This window comes from Aedes aegypti, chromosome 3, assembly GCF_002204515.2.
Source record: "Aedes aegypti strain LVP_AGWG chromosome 3, AaegL5.0 Primary Assembly, whole genome shotgun sequence".
In the NCBI taxonomy this organism is placed as follows: Eukaryota; Metazoa; Arthropoda; class Insecta; order Diptera; family Culicidae; genus Aedes; species Aedes aegypti.
The window spans coordinates 38,122,088-38,142,829 of NC_035109.1; the positions used below are offsets into that span (position 1 = coordinate 38,122,088).

General features: G+C 37.5%; 2 protein-coding genes across 4 annotated transcripts in view; both read left to right on the forward strand.

Annotated features, from left to right (window-relative positions):
- LOC5574407 (protein app1) overlaps window positions 1-3,512 on the forward strand; it is a 100,702-nt gene extending 97,190 nt beyond the window's left edge. For all 3 annotated transcript variants that reach the window (XM_021854649.1, XM_021854650.1, XM_001655064.2), the window contains exons 3-4: window positions 1,999-2,304; window positions 2,374-3,512. In XM_021854649.1, coding sequence (XP_021710341.1) covers window positions 1,999-2,304; window positions 2,374-2,529 — 462 coding nt within the window. In that variant the 3' untranslated portion in view covers window positions 2,530-3,512. The remainder of the gene's footprint in view (window positions 1-1,998; window positions 2,305-2,373) is intronic.
- A 15,827-nt stretch (window positions 3,513-19,339) lies between these two features.
- LOC5574409 (GPN-loop GTPase 3) lies at window positions 19,340-20,535 on the forward strand. Its single transcript, XM_001655066.2, has 2 exons — window positions 19,340-19,576; window positions 19,649-20,535. The coding sequence occupies exons 1-2, from the start codon at window positions 19,532-19,534 to the stop codon at window positions 20,504-20,506; spliced, it is 903 nt and encodes a 300-aa protein (XP_001655116.1). The 5' UTR covers window positions 19,340-19,531; the 3' UTR covers window positions 20,507-20,535.
- Window positions 20,536-20,742: the final 207 nt, after the last annotated feature.

Consider the following 20,742-nt stretch of genomic DNA (forward strand, 5'->3'; position numbering starts at 1 on the left):
CTCCGTCATCGTAATAATCGTCATCATCGAAACTTCAACAGCAGTGTTTCTGTCCAAACTGAAATTTTCTCAACGAAAATGTGTTCACTGTGTTTCGATTGGTTTGAAAATTCCTTTATTTTTTTTTTTTTCAGGTATCTTTGGAGCATGTAATTACTTGTCATATCCTTAGACAAAATCCAGTTTGTAATCATAAAAGATTTCTTGATGGAATTTCTCAAAGAATCAGTAGATTTTTGAAGTATTATTAGAAAAACGCTTCAGTCAATAAATAAATCTCCTAGAGACGATTATGAAAAAAATATTAAGATTAATATTTGGCTTGTCGAAACGGTGTCTGGTCGGACTTTTGATATTTTTAAAATTGTTCAGTATTCCCTGGTTCATATTCAGTGGAATAATTTACTGGGTTTGTGTTGCTTCTCCCCGAATGTAATTTTCGATTGTCAATTCTCCCAATGTTCCTAAGCATTTATGGTCCTTACACTTTAGTAATTAGTAAACTCTTTAGTAAATTAGTATTCTTTCTTGGAGTTTCTCTAGGGATTCCTCAAAAAATAAATTGGCCGAATCATTGGAGGAACTCCTGAAGGAAACCTCGGATTTTTATCATCTAAAGATTTATTCAAGGAATTGACTTTCTTTGTAGGTTTCCTGTTGTAAAAATCCACCATGGATTTCTCTTTGATCCTATTACATTCGTCTTCGGTTTTTTTTTTCAAGGAAAATCCTTCTAGGATTATTCCAGGCTTTAGGAAATTTAACGATCATTGACACACGAGCCTTAATTTCATCCCATTTATTCGCCTATATTCATACAACACCCATGACATTTACCGTTCGGGAAGATAACGAGCCATGAACGTAAACAAGACAGACACACACCACTCACTGTTTGGCGCCGATCATTGTGTGTCAACACTTGTAACATTCGCTGACCCACTCTCATTCTGATCAAGAAACAGAGGCGAATATTTTCCATTTTCTGCGCTGTGTTTGCAACCAAAGGGATGTTCAATGATCCAATAGATTATAATTAGGTTGTTAAAAGCTGCATTACTAGAAAATATGAAAGTTATCACCAATTTTATGCAAAACATAAATCACCCGAATGGCTCGTTACTGTTGCAGTCTGTGAGAGTTGCTGCTCTTGAACGCTCTCGTGCCACGTACCAAATGAGAGAGTGATTATATACGTTCATAGAGCTCTCCGAATGCGATGTATCACGACCTGTTATGGTTCGCGAACTGTAACACTCTCCGAATATGGTTCGATCGGCTTATTCGGATCATAATCCAAACACTGGATTATTCCAATATTTTCAATAGAATTCTGTCGTGTTTCTTAGATACTTCTAAGAATTCGTCTACGAATTTCTTCAGGATTTTTTTTTCAAAGAACTTTTCAAGGGTTTTTTGGATTTTTAGGCTGGGATAAAACTGGTTCTCAGCTTAGTGTGATTATGAAAACTCACAGTTATTAATCGAGAGCTTCCTTTGCCAATTGACGATTTTTGCATGTAGATCCAAGGAATTCGTTAAGGAATCAGTGATTTATTCTGGAATTTCCTCCAAAATTTGTTAAAGAATTACTCCAGGGATTCCTCCTAACACATTTTTTTAAAGATAACTGCAAAGAATCTTCAAAAAATTTCTCCTGTATTTCCGCACTTAAGGTGTTATTTCAAAACTTCTTCAAAAATACATCTAGTGAATGCTTACACAAATTTAGTTCCCTGTAATATTTTTCCATAATTTTCAAGGGATTTCTTCAAGGACTTTAGATCTTTTACCATGTAGTCTTGAGGGGATCCGAATTTTCGAAATTCAACGACTGTTTTCTCATTACGTTTAACATCTACGTAAGACTCTTATACGAATCAGTGATGTCCAGCCGTTTGGCCGAATGCCATCTAAACAATATATTGCAGTAAAGATAAAATCTTTGCTTTAAAAACTTATTATTAATATGATTATCTACTGTTGCTCTCATTACAGACAAACGATAAAATCTACTTGCTGAAGCGACTGAACGAAGAATGGCTGCTAGGGCGAGATCGACGTGGCTGCGAGGGAATGTTCCCTGCCAACTACATAGAGGTGAAGGTACCATTGGAAGAAGGACGATTACCCTCTACCAAGGCATTCAGCAGTAGCGGCAACAACAGCAGTAGCAGATCCGAAACTGCTATCAATCATAGTGATATTAGTCATAGTGGAACCGATAGCTTTAAAAGCCACCACCCGAAGGTGCGTGTGCTGTACACCTTCAACGCCGAAACTCCAGAAGATTTGACGATAGTGGTACGTACTGAGACTCAGCTGCATTAAAATGTTTCAATAGGTCCAATAATGATTCGAATTTTTTTCTAGGAAAACGATTATGTCACTGTGCTAGGCCAGATCACATCCGAGTGGTTGTACGGAGAAATGCACGGGCAGCGGGGTCAGTTCCCGGCCAACTTTATCGAGTACGTTCCAGCCAATCTACCTCCTAAGCCGGCCCAGGATTACAACGGTGGGGCGTAGAAGAGCCGAAACCGTAAGCACCTTGTGGGTCCAAACGAGCCTTCGTTTTTTGTTTGTCATCTTTCGCTCGCTTACAACCACAACTGAGTAGCAAAATCCCTTCTACGTAGTTTTTGGTCCAGAAATAGGAATACCCATTAGATGTGCTTCGTTGCAACAGTAGAATTCGGATATTGCGATAGGTGCTCCATTTTTGACCCAACTTCACACATTTGCATTCATAAAGCTCTGGAGAAATGAAGCAAACGACCAAGCCATTAACTGAAAACGTTAGCAAATGCCTTTAGAAGAGTAAGCATTTTCGTTCATTTCTTCTCGAATAAGTATGTAAATATAAAGCGGGTTTTTTGCAGAACGTCGCAAACCGACCTAAACGATCGGATAGGTCACTGTCCTTTCGCAAAAATTAGCAATTCCCTTGGTTTTATTGGGCTGATAATGTCTGTATGTGTGTTTGTCTGCGACCTCTTGGGAAGAGTGAAGAATGATTGAGATTTTGTCGACTTATATTGCACGAAAGCATAAACAAAGTCTTTTGCCGGCCTCCCAAATATGTGATTTGAACGTGATGGTATTAATGTAAGTTTTGCATGCGAAGTAACTTTTCTAAAATACAATTTATCCTTTGAGAATCGAAGTGATCAGAAGGCGATGAAAGTAGTAGAACTAAATCAATAACACTGATAATCTTTAGACTTACATGATCTGAATCTACACGTTTTGCAACAGTTGGGCACCACATTCAAACTCCGCTGATAAGCTTATCCTGTTGCTACTATAAGAGGTGAAATCTGTGAAAATCGTTAGTATCCTATTAATTTGTCTATACATACACACTTTATATTAGGTAAACCCTTTAGCTTAGCTATAATTTATTCAAAAAAATATCAAAATACACAGAGTACACACTGAATGCTAACTACTAGTAGTAGGTTCTTTTGTAAAGATTTTTACTTTAGGAATATAAAATGAACATTCACTTACCAAGCGTCTTGTCGATGTGTCCGAAAGCCTTTGTCAGGTTAACCCTATAAATTATTGACCGCTCTTTCCCATGGTAGCTCCAGAGCTCCATTTATTCGACGAATTTGAGACAAATCGAATCAGATGAATATTTCACAATAGTTACTAGAATATGATTCAATGATTTCTCATTAGATTATTCTAATAGTCAGCTAACTGTTTCTATACTAAAACTATTGATAAACAACCAATTTACTATTGAAAAATAATTAAAATTTACTAAATTTTTATAAAAAAGAAATAGTCGGCCAAAGTCGTGGGAAGGAGAGGGTTAACTCCCAATACTAAAAATACTGTGTTTGGTCAACCAGGAAGTAGGTAGCAGTAGTGCCCAAACGTCAAATATGAACAAAAGCTATATGAGCGCCACGAGTGAACCGTTAGCCAACTATCAAATTTCGAAAACTTATTCAAACAGACTCAAGTCAAAAAAGTAGGGGAAAGTGGGGCAGTTTGGCCACCTTAAGGAAAAGTCGATAAAAGTGCTGAAAATATTATGAATTTTTCGAATGTTTGTATGATTTCCAACAATTTTTAGATGAATACACTAGATCCGCATGATTTCCTTTGTCTTATAAAGTTCACGGATGAATGATTGATTTTTCAAAATTTCTCATTTTTCGAGTCGATTTTTTACTGATGGGGTGATATGAGCACCCCATTTTTGACTGCAAAATAATCTCATGTAATCTAAAAATTAGATTATTTTGTTACCACAATTGAAAGTTATTAGTATTTATAAATACTCCGTGCAGGAAGATATATTTTTTTAAAAACATTCTAACAGTCAAACATCATAATTCTGAAATGATGAAATTTAAAAGTGTCATTCGGGGCGATATGGGCAGTTTTTTCGAACATCATTTATTTATTTTTATTTGAGTTTTGAACATTGACTTATAACATGCCTATTGCTTTATTTCCTCATCAGCTTTGGGGTTGCATGTTATTTCAGATGAAATTTAAAGAATTTATGCAGTTTTAAGGGGGTGCTCATTCCACCCCATTGGCCAAACCGCCCCGACTACCCCTATACAAACTTACTTTATCGATTCTACGTGTTTCGCAGACGAATAAGACGGGGTTGGTGGTCTAGTGACTACTGCTTCTGCATCATATGCAGAAGGTCATGGGTTCAATCCCAGGCCCGTCCGTTTCCTCGTACTTTGTTGTGTATCTCTCACTTGCTTCTGTCTTCCATTTTAAATATATCACACTCTATTCGTTCATAGCAAACGCTAGAACCAGAGACGGACAAGAAACCGTTTCCCTAACGCTTCCATTCTTCCACGCGCATGCCTTCCCATACGCCTGATTCATAGGCAGTATGCTAACCACAAAAGCAAACCTCTCTGCCATGCCTTTTTCCCAATCCATACACTTCCGCATGATCTGACGTAGATGTAGTCGGACTCCACGGTCTACAGTGGGCCAGTATAAGTGCAACATCATTTCCTCCCCTTCCCCACATTGGTCGGCATTCTGACGTGGCAGGCACCATTGTCGCCTAAAAATAGAAGATCACCAGCACTTATACACTAAGGATGCCTGATAGTCCCAAGCAGAGTCTATGAATGGAGAGTTGCGTGAAGAGGCTTCTTCGAATGGTTGTTCTTTGTCTTCGAAAATAGCCCCTATCTGTTTTGCTGGTCTGCTCGATAGGTAGACGGTTTGACAGTTCGATAGGTAGATTTGGTTTCACTCTTCGCGCAACTCTCCATTCATACACGGTAAAAAATAAGCACCATTCTCTCAATAGTTCTGCACTTGGATTTGCACTACTGTTGAATCTTGACAAAATCAAGGTAATAGCACTTGAATTCAACGTTGCATGTTTTGAATTGAAATAAAAAAAGTTAAAAGAAACTTTTCCGCCTGACCTAGATTTGAACCAACAATCTTCGGAGTGCAAGTCTAGTGTCTTACCTCGACACCAACTCGCATATGTTGAAAGGGATTGAATTGATCTCAATCACTTTCTACAACGAGCTGTCAATGATTGCTTTCACACAAAAGACATAATATTCAAAATCAACAACTTTTCACTTCAGAGTCTAGTTCTAGAGACAGTAGAGCAAATCCAAAGTTAGAACTCTTCAAATCATGGTGATTGATGTTTTGAATTGAGTCAAGTGATCAATCTATTCAATCGAACGTGCTGATTTTTTACCGTGTAGACTCTGGTCCTGGAATGACAAGCAGTCATTCGATAGGTCCCTTGTTAAGTGCAGCTGATCTGGCGATACTGGAGTAGCATCCACGGGCGGCCAATCAAGCTCAAACTCAAGCTGTACGTGTTTCGCAGACGAAATTCTACACATTTTGCTCTAAACCAACTCGATCTTTCACTTTTAGAACGTTTAATTTCTGGATTTACAAAACGACGAAAGTAAGATTTTCAACTTTCGCAACCTAACCACTACTTTCGCCGCTCCGCTGTATGGAGAGACAAAGTGGCTTAACCACGAATCAAAACAAAACACTACTTGAGTCAATTTTACACTGGTACAAAAACGTCGCAAGTAACTGAATAAATCGGCTTATCATTTTGTAATAATTTTTTTGTGGGAAATAATAGGAACTTCCTAGTTTTTGAACGTGAGCTCATTGTATGCAAAATTTAAGCAATGTACACGGCGAAAAAATGTTAAAAAGGTTATTTATTTTTAAACAGTTTTAGAAGACAGGTTGTGATTTTTCTGAATTAATTTTCTCAAAACCGTATGGAAGTTACTTACGTCGATTTGAAAAAGTAATCAAGAAATATTAGAATTGAGCACTCTATTTTGCTTTACGATAGAAATAATGCGAGTGTTTAACGTCTGTTTGTCTACATAACAATCATTGGATTATTTTTATCTGAGTGAATGATAAGGTCCAGAGATTCCCAAACTTTTTAATATTGTGGCGCCATTACCAATTTTCTTGGAATGGCATGACGCACCAGTACGAAAAAACTAAAGGTGAGAACCTTTTTCTGTATCACTGCAAACGAAATAATCTATGTGATAATTCACGCTTATATTGAGCTGTTCGGTACTACAATCCTCATGGTCTTTAAATTATTTATTCATGAGATGGATGGCTATGGTTTATGAAAAGGGTCTGCGTGATCTGTGGGAATTTGAAATCGAAACTTGTAACCTCCTAAACCAGTGATCCTCAGCCATGTTTTTACAACCATTTTTATTTCTGATTGTGAATAGTTTTCATTATAATTTAGATTTTGATAACTTTGGGAGTAGAACAGCTCCCCGAAGAAATTATTAGAATTAGGAGATACAGTCATAACGTGCGGCCCGCATATATGCTCCAATGGACCATACACTGCCCATAACTGCATAACAGTCACATTCGACATTTTTGACAAAATGGAGTTAATACCATGGAGAGTCATCTAATGATAAATACTTTCGATCAACTTAATGAAATCTGTGAGATTGTTCTAAAAAATTCGAAAAAAAATACCAAGTTGTTTTGTCACATTGGTAATTATAACCGCATAACAGTCACATTGAGATTATTAATGTGCCTCGTAATATGATAGCAATGAAATTTGTATCAGAATCATTTTCTGACTATTCACCTAGTATATGATATTTGTTGTACAAATTATCAGCCTCAAATAAGCATTTTTGAATTCCTGGTAATTTTTTGAAATTTTAGTTTCCTCCCATACTGCAATGAAATGCACACTTGGTATTCCATTTACTCAGTGCCTACTTTTGTCGAATGTTACAAATATGCAGTTATGGGCAGTACACCCGATGATGAGTTCTATTAGAGCCTACGGAGCGTGCCCAAAACACTTGACATCTTGTCGTCAAGATCGTCATCGGCGACGCAAATGCGCAGATCGTGAAAGAAGATTTTTTCCGACCCGTCATTGGCACAAAAAGTCTCCATTCCGTCACCAATGATAATGGACTGCGGCTATTCGCTGCTGCTAGAGAGATGGCAATCAGCAGTATCCACGCAAGAATATCCTACGATACACCTGGCGACACCCGAGTATAGACGACGTGTTGATTGATGGGCGACATTTCTCAGATGTCATAAATGTCAGGACCTTCCGAGGCCCTAATATCGACTCGGATAATTATCTCGTTGTAGTTAAAATTCGGGCGCGCTTCAATATCAAATGCTTGACGACTGATGAGCAGTTGAGAAGAATCAACGTTTCTGGAGATGTCAACAGCCTGTGGGACCCTATCCACGAAACTGTGACAACAACGGCGCGGAAAGTGATTTGTACTGATTAACGACGCAGGCGAAACGACTGATTCGATAAAGAGTGCCAGGGAATGACAGATATGAAGAATGCCAAAAGAAGCCGAAAGCTTGCGGCTGGTACCCGACAGAACAGAGAGCGGTACAGAGCAGCGAAAGCCAAAAAAAAGTTAATCCACCGCAGAAATAAAAAGCAGCACGAAAAAAGTGTGATAGCCAAAGCTCTAGATAGCACCAACCGGAACGATATGCGGAGATTCTATGCAACGGTCAATGGCACCCCGACCAGACGGAAGAAACAAGATTATAACAGAATGTGTTCCCCTGATATGATTTTTTTCTATCACCAGTTGTTACAAAACATGTACCGTTAGTAGTTAAAATAACAAAAATTCTAACAAAATTTTCACCAAATTAAACTAAAATATAACAAACCCTGTTACAATTATATCAAAATTATTACAGAATGTGTTGCAAGGATGTTACAAAATAACAAAATTATTGCAAACTATGTTACTGTTTATGACATCGGATGTTATTTGCAACAAACTTATAAATGCGATGTCAAAAATGTAACAAATGTTGTTATAAATGTGTTACTAAAAATATAACAAGTTGAGAACAAAGCCATCTTGATAGCAACATTTTATCAAGTTCTGTTATTTTTAACTGCTGTTGATAGGAATTTGTTATAATCTTGTTACGAGGTTCTGGTCGGGACGTGGCATAATAACGTACCAGTGCACTGCAGTGCCCGCCATGTGCAATGATCGAGAAGGGAATTTGCTGACCGATTAAATGGCGGTGGCTGCCAGGTGAAAGGAGCACTTTCAGCAAATGTTGAACGGTGAAAATGTAAATGTAGCGATAAACATAATGACCGACCATAGAAGAGGTTGAAAAGGCTATCAGCGAGCAGGGGACCTGTAAGGCTGCTGGAAAGGACGAGATCCCGTTCGAGCTTCTCAAGCACGGGAGTGAGCAGCTTTATCAGACGATCCACCAAGTACTTTTGAAGGCTGGTTGGATGACCTCGTACGCCCAATCTACAAGAATGGGCACAGTCTGGAGTGTGCCTATTACAGAGGACATACCCTGCTCAATTTGGCGTACAAAACACAGTCGTGCATCATGTATACACCTTACGAATGATCCTAGATAAGTTCCGGGAGTATAACTTGCAGACCAACCATCTGTTTATTGATTTCTAGGCATCGTACGATTCATTGAAAAGAAATGAGCTGTGGCAGATAATGTCTGAACATGATTTTCCGACGAAACTAATTAGGCTGATACGTGCTATGCTGGATGGTTCGAATACAAGTGTTCGGATTGCAGACGCGGTGCACTCGAGGGTGCTAGTAGGAGATCTGGCGTGCAGAGAAACGGCACTATCCTCACACGGTCGCACAGGCGCCTTGGCTTTGTGGATGATATCGACCTTATTGGAATCGATCGCAGGTCAGTGGAAGAGGTCTTCTTGCCTCTTAAGAGAGCGACATCGAGGAAGGCCTGACCATTACTCTACCAAAACAAAGTACATGGTTGCAGGTAAAGATTGAGGTAGGCTTAGTGATGTTGGTGCTGAGGTAGTGTTTGATGGGGATTTGTTGGAAGTTGTTGAAGGCTTTGTTTAGCTTGGAACACTTGTGACATGTGACAACGCAGTTTTCCGCTCTGTATTGGTTCTACCGGTGGCTCTCTACGGGCACAAAGTGTGGATGATGAAAGAGGCAGACCGAAAATCCATCGGTGTTTTCGAGCGTAAAGTGCTTCGGACCATACTCGCATAATTTCTGATCTCGCTCTAAAAGCCATTGGTAACCATGTGTGTAGCTCGTTGTTTCTGAGCATTTTAATGTATTTTCATGTTATTTAACAACGCTATGGGGAAGAAAAGATCATTATCTACCTGCCCGTGATGTTGGTTTGGGTGCTTATTCTTTCATTTGCTCAGAAACAACGAGCTACACACATCGTTACCAATTGGGTTTATTCTACGACTGGTGTCGGCGTCGTATAGCGAGGTGACAATTCTCGACTCGAGTGAAGTGACTCTCCATTTGATTTACACGGCGAGTCACTTCACTCGAGTCGAGAATTGTCACCTCGCTATACGACACCGACAATTGTCACCTCACGCCACTCGTAGAATAAACCCAAATGGCTTTTAGGGCGTTATCTCAGAGTGTGCGAGTATACTCGGTGGAAAACTCGAAAATGGTGTGTTGCGCAGACGCATGAATAACGAGTTGTATCAAAAGCTCAAAGATGCGAATAGTTCTTCACCACTATTCTTCTTTACGGCGGATTCAACTTTCGATCGAATCCATGGCCCATTTGATTTAGCTGGCGTAGAAACGGTTTTCGATCGAAAGCGTATTCGAACGTAAACAAGAATAGGGGTGATTTTTAGTCGTCTGCCTCTCTTTCATTCTGTAGGAAATTTTAATCCTATTTGTCAAATCGCCAGGGTTGAAGCATCGCTAAGCTTCAACCCAGGCGAAACGACATTTAAGGACTGTTCATTTTATAAAGTGGACACTTTGGACATGCAATATCTTTTTAATTTATCAATGAAATCGAAATCGGTTTTCTGTACATCGTTCGACTAATATTATACAATGCTGTGGTAATAAAAAAGTTACCAAAATAATATGATTTCACACTAATAAGGCACAACGTTTAGAACGGTCGATTTGTGGAGGTTATCAAAATCAAGGATTATTAAAAATCGGCAGGAAAATTCGACAATTTATATTTTTTATTTTCAAAAAATGGTTGTACTTAGAAAGCATCATCAATTAGAAGCTTGCTAAAAAATATCAAGTTATTTTTGGAGAAGCAATTTTGCAGATATCATAAATTTAAATGGAACTGATATGAGTAGAATTTTAAGGTTTAAAGTACGTCCAGACGGAAGTAATAATATAGTATTTATAATAAAAATAACTTACGCCTTCATAGAGTTGCTGATTTAGTCCCCACGTCATATTTTAAGCACAATAGAAAAACAAATAATTTATTTTCAGAAGACCACTCAAAGCACAATGACAATCATCAAGATTGGGAACACTGCTTGAATTAAATCAAATTTATTTTGCATGTATTATTTTCAGAATGTGTTATTCTGAGACTACCTATCAAAATATTTTGAGAAAAACGCTTACAGTTTGCTCTAGATCGATAAACATGCGTATATAATTTTAAAAGTATGGGATTTTTCAATAAAACGACCATAAAGAGTAAATTTGGTACCCAAGAATGCGATTAAAACTCAAGATTTTGCTTTTTTTTATACATATATAGTTTCTTTAGTAATCTAAACCAGTTTTGAACACGCTTATTACTTTACTTTTTTGCTGGTAGTAAAAAGATGGTGTATCAGCAAATTTGACCATAAGGAATAGATCACTAAAGTGACTCAGCGTCAGGAACTGGTGGAATATTATTGATGTTTTTAAAAGCTCTACCTTAAGTTGAATAGTAAAGGATACCAACATACAATTTGTTCATTAAATTTAGGATTTTTTTCATGCGAAAAATAATGCTTAAACTTGACGAACAGTTTTTCTTAGGAGTTTTTGCAAAAACTATTTAGTTCTTCAACCGAAAACATTTTGTAAGTTTCTGTATTTTCATAACATTGTAGAATAATAGTTGAACGATACACAGAAAACCATTTACGATTTCATCAAAAAATAAAAAAGATATAGCATAAACAAGGTGTCCACTTTATAAAATGAACAGTCCTTAGTGTAAAAATTCACAGCAGAATGAAAGAGAGGCAGATAGAAAATAGTCATTGATGCATAAACTGTAGTAATTCTGTGACTATTATTATTTGTCAGTGTACGCTGTAGCCATCAAGGTACAAGCAACAATTGACTGTTTAACGATAAACTTGCGACGATCGACGCGCCACCATATTTCATATAACGGAGGGTATTAGAACTAACTTGGAGGTGATGATTTGGAGGTTATTTGGCAATTTGGAGGTTAAAATCACCTCCAAACACTAGCGTTTTTGCGGTGTTGACGTTTGATGACGAATAACAGAATAATAACTACGAATTATTTTTGAAACTGTGAATCATTGAGCGCCCTTCTTGAATATGTATGTCTCGTCCTAAGCTACGTCCTACGTATTTTGGCGCCTTCAAAAGCCAGTGCCCTTGGCGAGTGCCAACCGCACGTTACGGTACTGGCCACACACTTGATTACCAATGGCTTTTAGTGTGAGATCATAAAATATGCAAAATCATTGCTTTCGAAATCGTGACTCGGCCCTTGTGACAGTCATGTTTGGATTCCAAGCTGTTTCACCTTAAGCGCGCGGTGAAAAAAAATCTGCGGGTCACCCTAGCGCAGTTGTTAATTACACCTATCGTTTGTCTGGTGAGTTGCACGCTTATGCGTAGTATGCACCTGAAACGTAAAGGGCTCAAGTAAAATTTCTCCTTTTTACCGAAGTAATTTTGACAGCTGATCCAGTATGGGCGAAATGTCACTTTTACTTGCGGAATAATTGAGCGGCACATTTTTCCGTACGGAAAAGTGACAGCTCCATTTGATTTGTACATCAGGCGTTACCGATGTTATGAAATCAGCTCTACTTCTCAACAGCGTACAGCTCAAGTAATTTCGGTAGCGGAATCATTCCTTGACCGTTTCTTGTCCTATCCTTTTGCACAGTACTTATGATCAGCGTACCGGCCATTACTGTCAATGATGATGTCACGCTACACGATAAGTGTTCATCTGCAACAACCAGACAGCTCACCAATAGGCCAGGGGAAGTGGTTCACCTAGAGTGAATTTCTGTCAAAGAAAAAGTAGATTTTGTATGAGATTTGACAGAAAAATGAATGACAAGTTCATCCACTTCTCCTGGCCTATCCACCGCGAGGTGGATCGTGCTGAGTTGTTGAGTTGAAGGAGAGCGAAAGAAGGAAGGCACAAAAGTCTGTTTGACAGCTCTGCAGAAAGCGCGTGCGCACGGACAGAGCGCGTGCGCACGGAAAGAGCGCGTGCGCACGGAAAGAGCGCCAGTTCGGCTCGATTTGCAATGATCGGTTATTATTATTATTTTTTCGCTATTGGATATTCTATGGTTTGGTTGATCGATGTTAAAGTTTGTTTTAAAAGCAGCTCCACTTATTTTGAAACATATTGCCGTGTACAATAGTAGACAACACAACTAATTTAATTAAAATAATTTGAAATTATAATTAGTACATATACAAAAGGGGAAGAACGTTTAGGCTGGTTGTGCATTACGATAAAATCTCTTAACATAAACAATGCTTGTTGTTGGTTCTTGTGGAAGGATCAACATGTTCGGCTTGACGAATCTTATTTTAAATATCGAATAACACCACATGCAATTGAACAAAAAGGATGTGATTGCAATAGACTTTTGATATTTTCAATTCTGAACCACCGCAAAAAAAAAATATTGGGAATCAAAATTCTCCTGAGAGGGATGATGTGGGGGAGGCTCATTCTAATTAATATTGTCGTTCAATTATGGGGATAAATTAAAATTGTTATTGTTCAATACATACTTATTTATTATAATTACCTGTAAATATTGATACAGCACAATTCAAGTATTTAAATATCAAATAGCAAACATAGATATGGTCGGTGTTCAGACAGACTGAACCAAGTGTTTTTTTTCAATCGAGTAAGAAAAATGTACCCCAAACATGTGAAACATCAAAATATTATAAATATTTACTGTAATAATGGACCCTATCTATTTGATGATACATTTGTATCAAAATAACATGGAAGATTTAAAATTGATGGAGTTCTTTACGTATCCTTAGAGCTCCAAAATTAATCTAGTCTGGTCTGTCTAAACATCGACCATATGATTCTCAAAAACTCATGAGAATGGTATTTTACTCTTTGAACTGTTATTTAATTTGGATGTGTTTAAAAGATTTATAAATTTAATTTATTATTGATGTTACGAACTATGTCTGTAGTTAAACTTAATGCTACACAAGAAATATATTTGAATCAAAGTATTTTTATATATAAATCATATGAAAAAAAATGTTCCAGAAAGTACTCTAGAATTCTTTGGGAGCGTCTCCCGGGATTCTTCCTTAAATCATTCATGAATCCTTCAAATCCTCTCTGGGATTGTTCTGCTGAAAATCTTGAGATTATTTCTGAATTTTCTTCCAGATATCGCTTTGGGATTCATCCAAAAAAAACGTTACCATTCCGGTATTACTTCTGAGATTCTTTCGGATATCCCATTGCGATTATTCTGGACATCTTTTTGGATTTTTTTGCAGAACACTGTATGTGATTTTGCGTGTATCTCCTTAAGGATTACTTTTGAAATCCAGGAAATTAAATTCTTTGAAATTCTTGAAAATTGTTTTCGAAATACTATGGAAGATTTTACCATAAATCCTGATGCAATCCATTTGGATATTTAAAGAGGATTTTATCAAAAAATGTACGACTCTACTAGAAATTCTTCGAGAATTCCTCCGAAAATAACTCTAGATTTTTATCCGGAAATACTTCTGGTATTCTTATGAGAATGCCTCTGGTATTCTTCCAAAAATGACTTGAGATGCTTTCGGAAATCTTTCTGAAATTCTTCAAGAAATTCCACTGAGATTTTTACGCCAATATCTTTGAAATACTCCTGGGACTCTTACAAAAATCCTGTTGGAGTTTTTTTTCGGATATCTTTCTATTCTAAATTTTTCAATAAATTTTGCTGGGATTGTGCTGTAAAACCTGCTAAGATTCATCCAAAAATACGACTGTCATTCTTCCGGATATCATTCAAGAATTCCACCGGAAGTTTTCGTGAGATTCAACCGTAAATCGTTCTGGTATTTTTCAGAAATTCCATTGAGATTCTTAAAAATATCCTTCTGAAAAATTTTCTGAGAATTGTTTTGGGATTATAGAAGGATTTCCAGAAGAATTCCAAGGCGATTCACAGAAACATCACTTCTGTATGAAGGATTATCGTTAATATCTGAAATAATCCCATGAGAATTCTAAATCCAAATTACAGTGATATTCAAAAGCATCCCAGAAGTTATTTCGCCAGAATCCCTGAAAGATTTAAAAGATATTCACAGACATCCAGAAGATTTCATGAATATTTTCCAGAATAATTCCGATGTCCAGATGAACTGCAGAAAGATTCATGGAATAATTTCAAACGGGATTTTAGGAATCATTTGAAAGTAACTTTTAGAAGATCCTCAGAAAAAGAAATCAGTAATCAAAGTAATCGAAAAAATCTCATTATTTCAAGCAATGCTCGTTGGTTCATGTCGAAGGATCAACATGTTCGGTTTAACGAATCTTATTTTAAATATTGAATGACACCACATACAATTAAACTAGTATGTGATTACAATTCTGAATCACCGCAAAAAAAAAATTTAGAATCACAATCCTTCTGAGAGGGATGATGTGGTGGATGCACATTCCAATTAAAATTGTCGTTCAATTATGGCGATAAATTAAAATTGTTATTGTTCCATAAATACTTGTTTATTATAATTACTTGTAAATATTGATACAGCATATAAAAAAGACATTGGTCCAGAAATTACTCCAGAATTCTATGGAATTTCCCTCCTGGGATTCTTCCTTAAATCACTTATGAATCCTTCAAAACCTCTCTGGGATTGTTCTGGAAATCTAAAGATTATTTCTGATTTTTCTCTAAGTTCTTCTGGAAATCACAGAATACTTACAGATATCGCTTTTGAACTCATCTAAAAAACATCGTTAGCATTCCGGTACTATATCTGAGATTCTTTCCGATATGCTTTGTGATTCTTCTGGACATCTTATTGGAATATTTGCATAAATCTGTATGTGAGTTTGCGTTTATCTCCTTAAGGATTACTTTTGAAATCCTGGAAATCAAATTCGAATCGAAATTCTCGAAGATTCTTTCGGAAATTCAATGGAAGATTCTAACAAAAATCCTGATGCAATTCTTCTGGACAGGCATGGGAACTGTGATCACAATTTGCCACAGTTCATCGATTCTGCCAGTCAACCAAAACACAAAGCAGCAGCAGCATCAATACCATCAAGTGTTGCGTTGCCAACGGTTCACACACTGCTTGACTGTTTTTGTCTCTCCACTACGACCGTTTTCGGGCAGCCATCTCGAGGTGAATGATTGAAAAAAATGTTAAATAATTCAATCGCTAATATATAGCTTGTGTTTTCAACTAATTAAAATCTATGAGCTTTAACAGCAAAAGCACAATCATTCCGTTGCGATACATATAAAAAAGTTCAATTTCATGCTGCCTTTATCGAGCAAATATGCAAAACCCCGAAAATAGAAAAAATCTTGTTACCACTGTGTTCGAGTCATTTCGCATTCGTGTTTGAAAAAACGTTGCGAAGAAGAAGATTACAGTTTTGAAGAGCCGTGACATTTTTTTGTTTTGAGCGGTCATGGATTGCTTTGGATTTTGATGGTCGTGTAGAAAAATGTAAATGTCGAGGTGGTAAATGTTTGCTACAGTACATTTCCCATCCCTGCTTCTGGATATTTTTAGAGGATTTTGCCAAAAAATGTACTACGACTCTACTACAAATTCGTCGAGAATTCCTCCGAAAATAACTCTGGCCTTTTTCCGGAAATACTTCTGGGATTATTATGAGAATACCTCTGGTATTCTTCCGGAAATCACCTGAGATGCTTTCGGAATCCCTTTAGAATACTTTCGAGGATGCTTCCAAAAAACTTTCTGAAATTATTCTAGAAATGCCACTGAGATTTTTACGTCCATATTCTTGAAATTTGTCTGGGACTCTTCCAAAAATCCTGTAGGAAATCTTCCAGATATCTTTCTATCATTCTTTCGGGAAGCCTTCTGGGATACTTTCGAAAAACTTTCTGAGGATCCTTCAAATCCTTTTGTTAAGGATTCTTGCAGAAATTATTCCCGAATTACCTCTAGACTCTGGGAGTTTCCTGAATTTTTCAAGAAAACTGTTATTATTTCGACTATCTCTCTAGGATTCTTTCGGAAATTCTTCTACAATACCCCCAGATTTCTTTCTGTTATCCTGCTGGAGGACTTCAAAACATCTTTCAAAGATTCTTCCAGAAATTTTACTGGAATTTTTCAAGAAATTCTGCTGGGATTCTTCCGTAAAACCTCCCGAAATTCATCCGGAAATACGACTGGAATTCTGCTTGAATGATAAGCATTCAAGAATTTCACCGGAAGTTTTTGTGGGATTCAACCGTAAATTATCCTGGAATTTTGTTTAAATACATTGAGATTCTTAGGGAAAAATATACAGGATTCTTAAAAATATCCTTCTGAAAATTCTTCTGGAAATTGCTTTGGAATTAAAGGAGGATTTCCGGAAGAATCCCAGGTCGATTTACAGAAGAACCACAGAGAAATCACTAAAATATTATCAGGGAGATTTCTAAAAGAATTATTTTAAGGATTCTCGTAAATTCCTGAAACAATCTCAGGAGAATTCCGAATGGATTTTGAATGTTTTTTTACAGTGATATCCAAAAGAATCCCAGAAGTTATTTCGCAAGAACCCCTGAAGATTCAATGAAAAGTCACAGACATCCAGACGATTTCATGAATATTTTCCAGAATAATTACGATGTCCAGAAGAGCTCCAGAAAGATTTACGGAATAATTTCAAATGGAATTTCCAGAACCATTTAAAAGTCACTTTCAAAAGATGCTCAGAAAAATAAATCAGTAATCAAAGAATCTCATAGGTATTTTTTTAAAGTCCCAGTGACTGTCCGGTAGTTTTCTTGGAGGATTTCCATTTGAAGTCAAGAGGGATTTTCAGAAAATTCTGCCAAGGATTTAAGAAAATTTTCAAGGAAAATCAATGATAAATCACGAAAAAAATCAAAAACACTTCCTTATGAATTTCCAGAAGAATCACAGAGTTTTATTTTCTCAAAAAATCTTAGAAAAAAATTCTAAAGAATCACGAAGGAATATTCGGAATAATTCTGGATATACAAAATTATCTCAGGCAGAAACAATAAAATCAATAGCAATAAATCTGTGAGAATATAAGAAGGATTTCTGTAAGAATATAAGGAGGATTTGCAAACAATTACAGAGGAATTTTCGGATGATTTCCATAAATAAAGATTTAAAAAAATCCCCGTCATCTGGAAGATTCTTAGCAGGATTTTCGAAAGTATTCCACAGGGATTTCTGGGAGAATTCCATTGGGATTTACAAAAGAATTCCAGAGGAATTTCTGAAAGAATCCCAAGAATTTGCACGGAAGAAAGTGAAGTGAAATAATAGATTTTTTTGATTATAGTCTCAGGCGTCTTTCCGAGAGTATTCTAGAATAATAGGTATAATCTAAGACATTTTTCGGAAAGAATCTCAAAGGGATTTAGAAGAACTTTCAAAGAGTTTCACGGAAGAAATACTGAAGAATTACGAGGAAAATATCAGAATTTAAATAATAATTTCGATTGGATTTCCAGAAGAAATCCCGAGAAATTTTGTGAGAATCCCCGAACCCAGATTTTTAAAATAGATTCCATTACACTGGAAAGCAATCATTAAATCATTTTCGGCAGAATTCCAGAATTTTACGGCAGAATTCCAGAATTTTACAGCAGAATCCTGAAAGGATTTCTATAATAACCCAAGATGGGTTTCTGGGATAGTCCAATAGGAAGTCCCAAGGAGGTTATTGGAAAAATCAGAGCGATCAAAGAAATAACTACATATAATAATTTCAGAAGGGTTTCTGAAAGAATCTCAGTGAATTTTCAAGATGTCCTCTAGCAACACAACTAATATATACTAATATTTACAACTCAATACTTAATTATAAATTGCGTTAAGGCGATTATAGAACAAAGCCTCAAATTTTCAAAAGCACAAGACTTGAGAACCAAACAGCTCTCACCGTTGAAAATTTATCCCATTAGTCACCACCAGCAAGCAAGCAGATTGATTGGTTTTCAACGCAAACTATTGTCAGATTCTCCAGTCTTGTGCCCTTGTTTGGCTTCGTTTTATAATCACCTTAAGCTGAGTGTACGCCATCCAGTTTGGGGGCGGATTGACGGTATCGAAGTGGATTAAAAACAATTATAGGAGAACGTGTGGAAAATACATATGAACTGCGCAGAATACATCAGACCGATTTAGCATTGCTGCGCACTTCTAAAAGCATTTTATTTTTATTAAAATGTTTGATAATAGTAGAACGACAATGATCATCAGTTGATTTTCCGCTACTGTTGTTATTTCTTTCCGTGCACGCGCTCGGGAAATGAATCTGGCCATGGTGCAACAACCGCGCTACATTCGATGAATCCTATGCGACAAAAATTGTCGGCGCTATCCGTCAAATTCGCTCACCAAAGCTATAGGCCAGGAGAAGTGGATGAACTTGTCATTCATTTTTCTGTCAAATCTCATACAAAATCTACTTTTTCTTTGACAGAAATTCACTCTAGGTGAACCACTTCCCCTGGCCTATTTTGGTGACTTTAACATCACAGCTCCTGTTTTGCTTAGAATAATGACAGATTGGTTCGAATCACTGTAAACAATCACCCTCGCCATCCTCCGGATCCTCCGCAGTTACCCCACATCGATGATCACGCTTGCAGGCGATTGTTGTTCAGTCAAGTCATAACATCGTGAGTGCGAGGAAATAATTTCCATTTTGTGTGCCCAATAGACTCACTAAATTACCAAAAATGCGATACGCCCAGCTAGTGATGGGTCCTGCCGGAAGTGGGAAGGTAAGAATACAAATTAACATAAAATGATATCTTAAAACCACTTTGAAATGAACGGTTTCGCGTATCCCCCAGTCCACATATTGCGCCACAATGCAACGGCATGGCTACGACGACAAGCGGTTGATCAAGGTGGTCAATCTGGATCCGGCCGCCGAAACGTTCGAGTACCAGCCGTTCATCGACATCCGCGATTTGATCCAGCTGGACGATGCCATGGAGGACGAAGAGCTACACTACGGACCGAATGGCGGTTTGGTGTTCTGCATCGAGTATTTGCTGGAGAACTCCGACTGGCTGAGGAACCAGCTTTGCGGAGTGGGAGATGACGAGGATGACGAGGAAGGAGGAGTGGCCGATGGCGTGGAGGAACCGGACGACGATTACATTCTGTTCGATATGCCGGGTCAAATTGAGCTGTACACACATTTGAAGGCCGGCCAGCAGTTGGCGAAACTGTTGGAATCGTGGAACTTCCGGTTGTGTTCGGTGTTCTTGGTGGATTCACAGTTTATGATTGATGGGGCCAAGTTCCTGTCCGGGACGATGGCGGCGCTAAGTGTGATGGTCAACATGGAGCTGCCTCATGTGAACATTCTGAGCAAGATGGATCTGTTGAGCAAGACCAGCAAGGGGCAGTTGGATAAGTACTTGGAACCGGATCCGCAGGCCCTGCTCGGGGAAGTTACAAGCGAGTCTTCGTGGGGGCGAAAGTATAGGAAGCTCTCCGAGACAATAGGACTGCTAATCGAGGACTTTAGCTTGGTACGGTTTACTCCTTTGAACATCAACGATGAGGAGAATATAGCCGATTTGCTACTGATGATCGACAATGTCATACAATATGGAGAAGATGCCGACGTAAAGACGACCGATTTCGATCCTCCGGAACCGGAGGACGATGACGATGTAGATAAATATTATCATGATTAGGGAATAAAGCTAGTTTTATAATACATTAAGATCCAGTTTTTGTCAAGTCTTTTCTGTATTTTTACACCTATTTGAACATAATTTGATTGTCATGTTTCAGGACTGATACTGGTTTTTGTTTAGAAGCAATTTCAAAGCAAGATTATATTTTTAATTAAAAGTCTCTGCTTGTCGCGAATCTTGGTGAAAAATTCTAGAGGATCTAAAGGAATCTTCAGAAATTCTTACGGGATTAT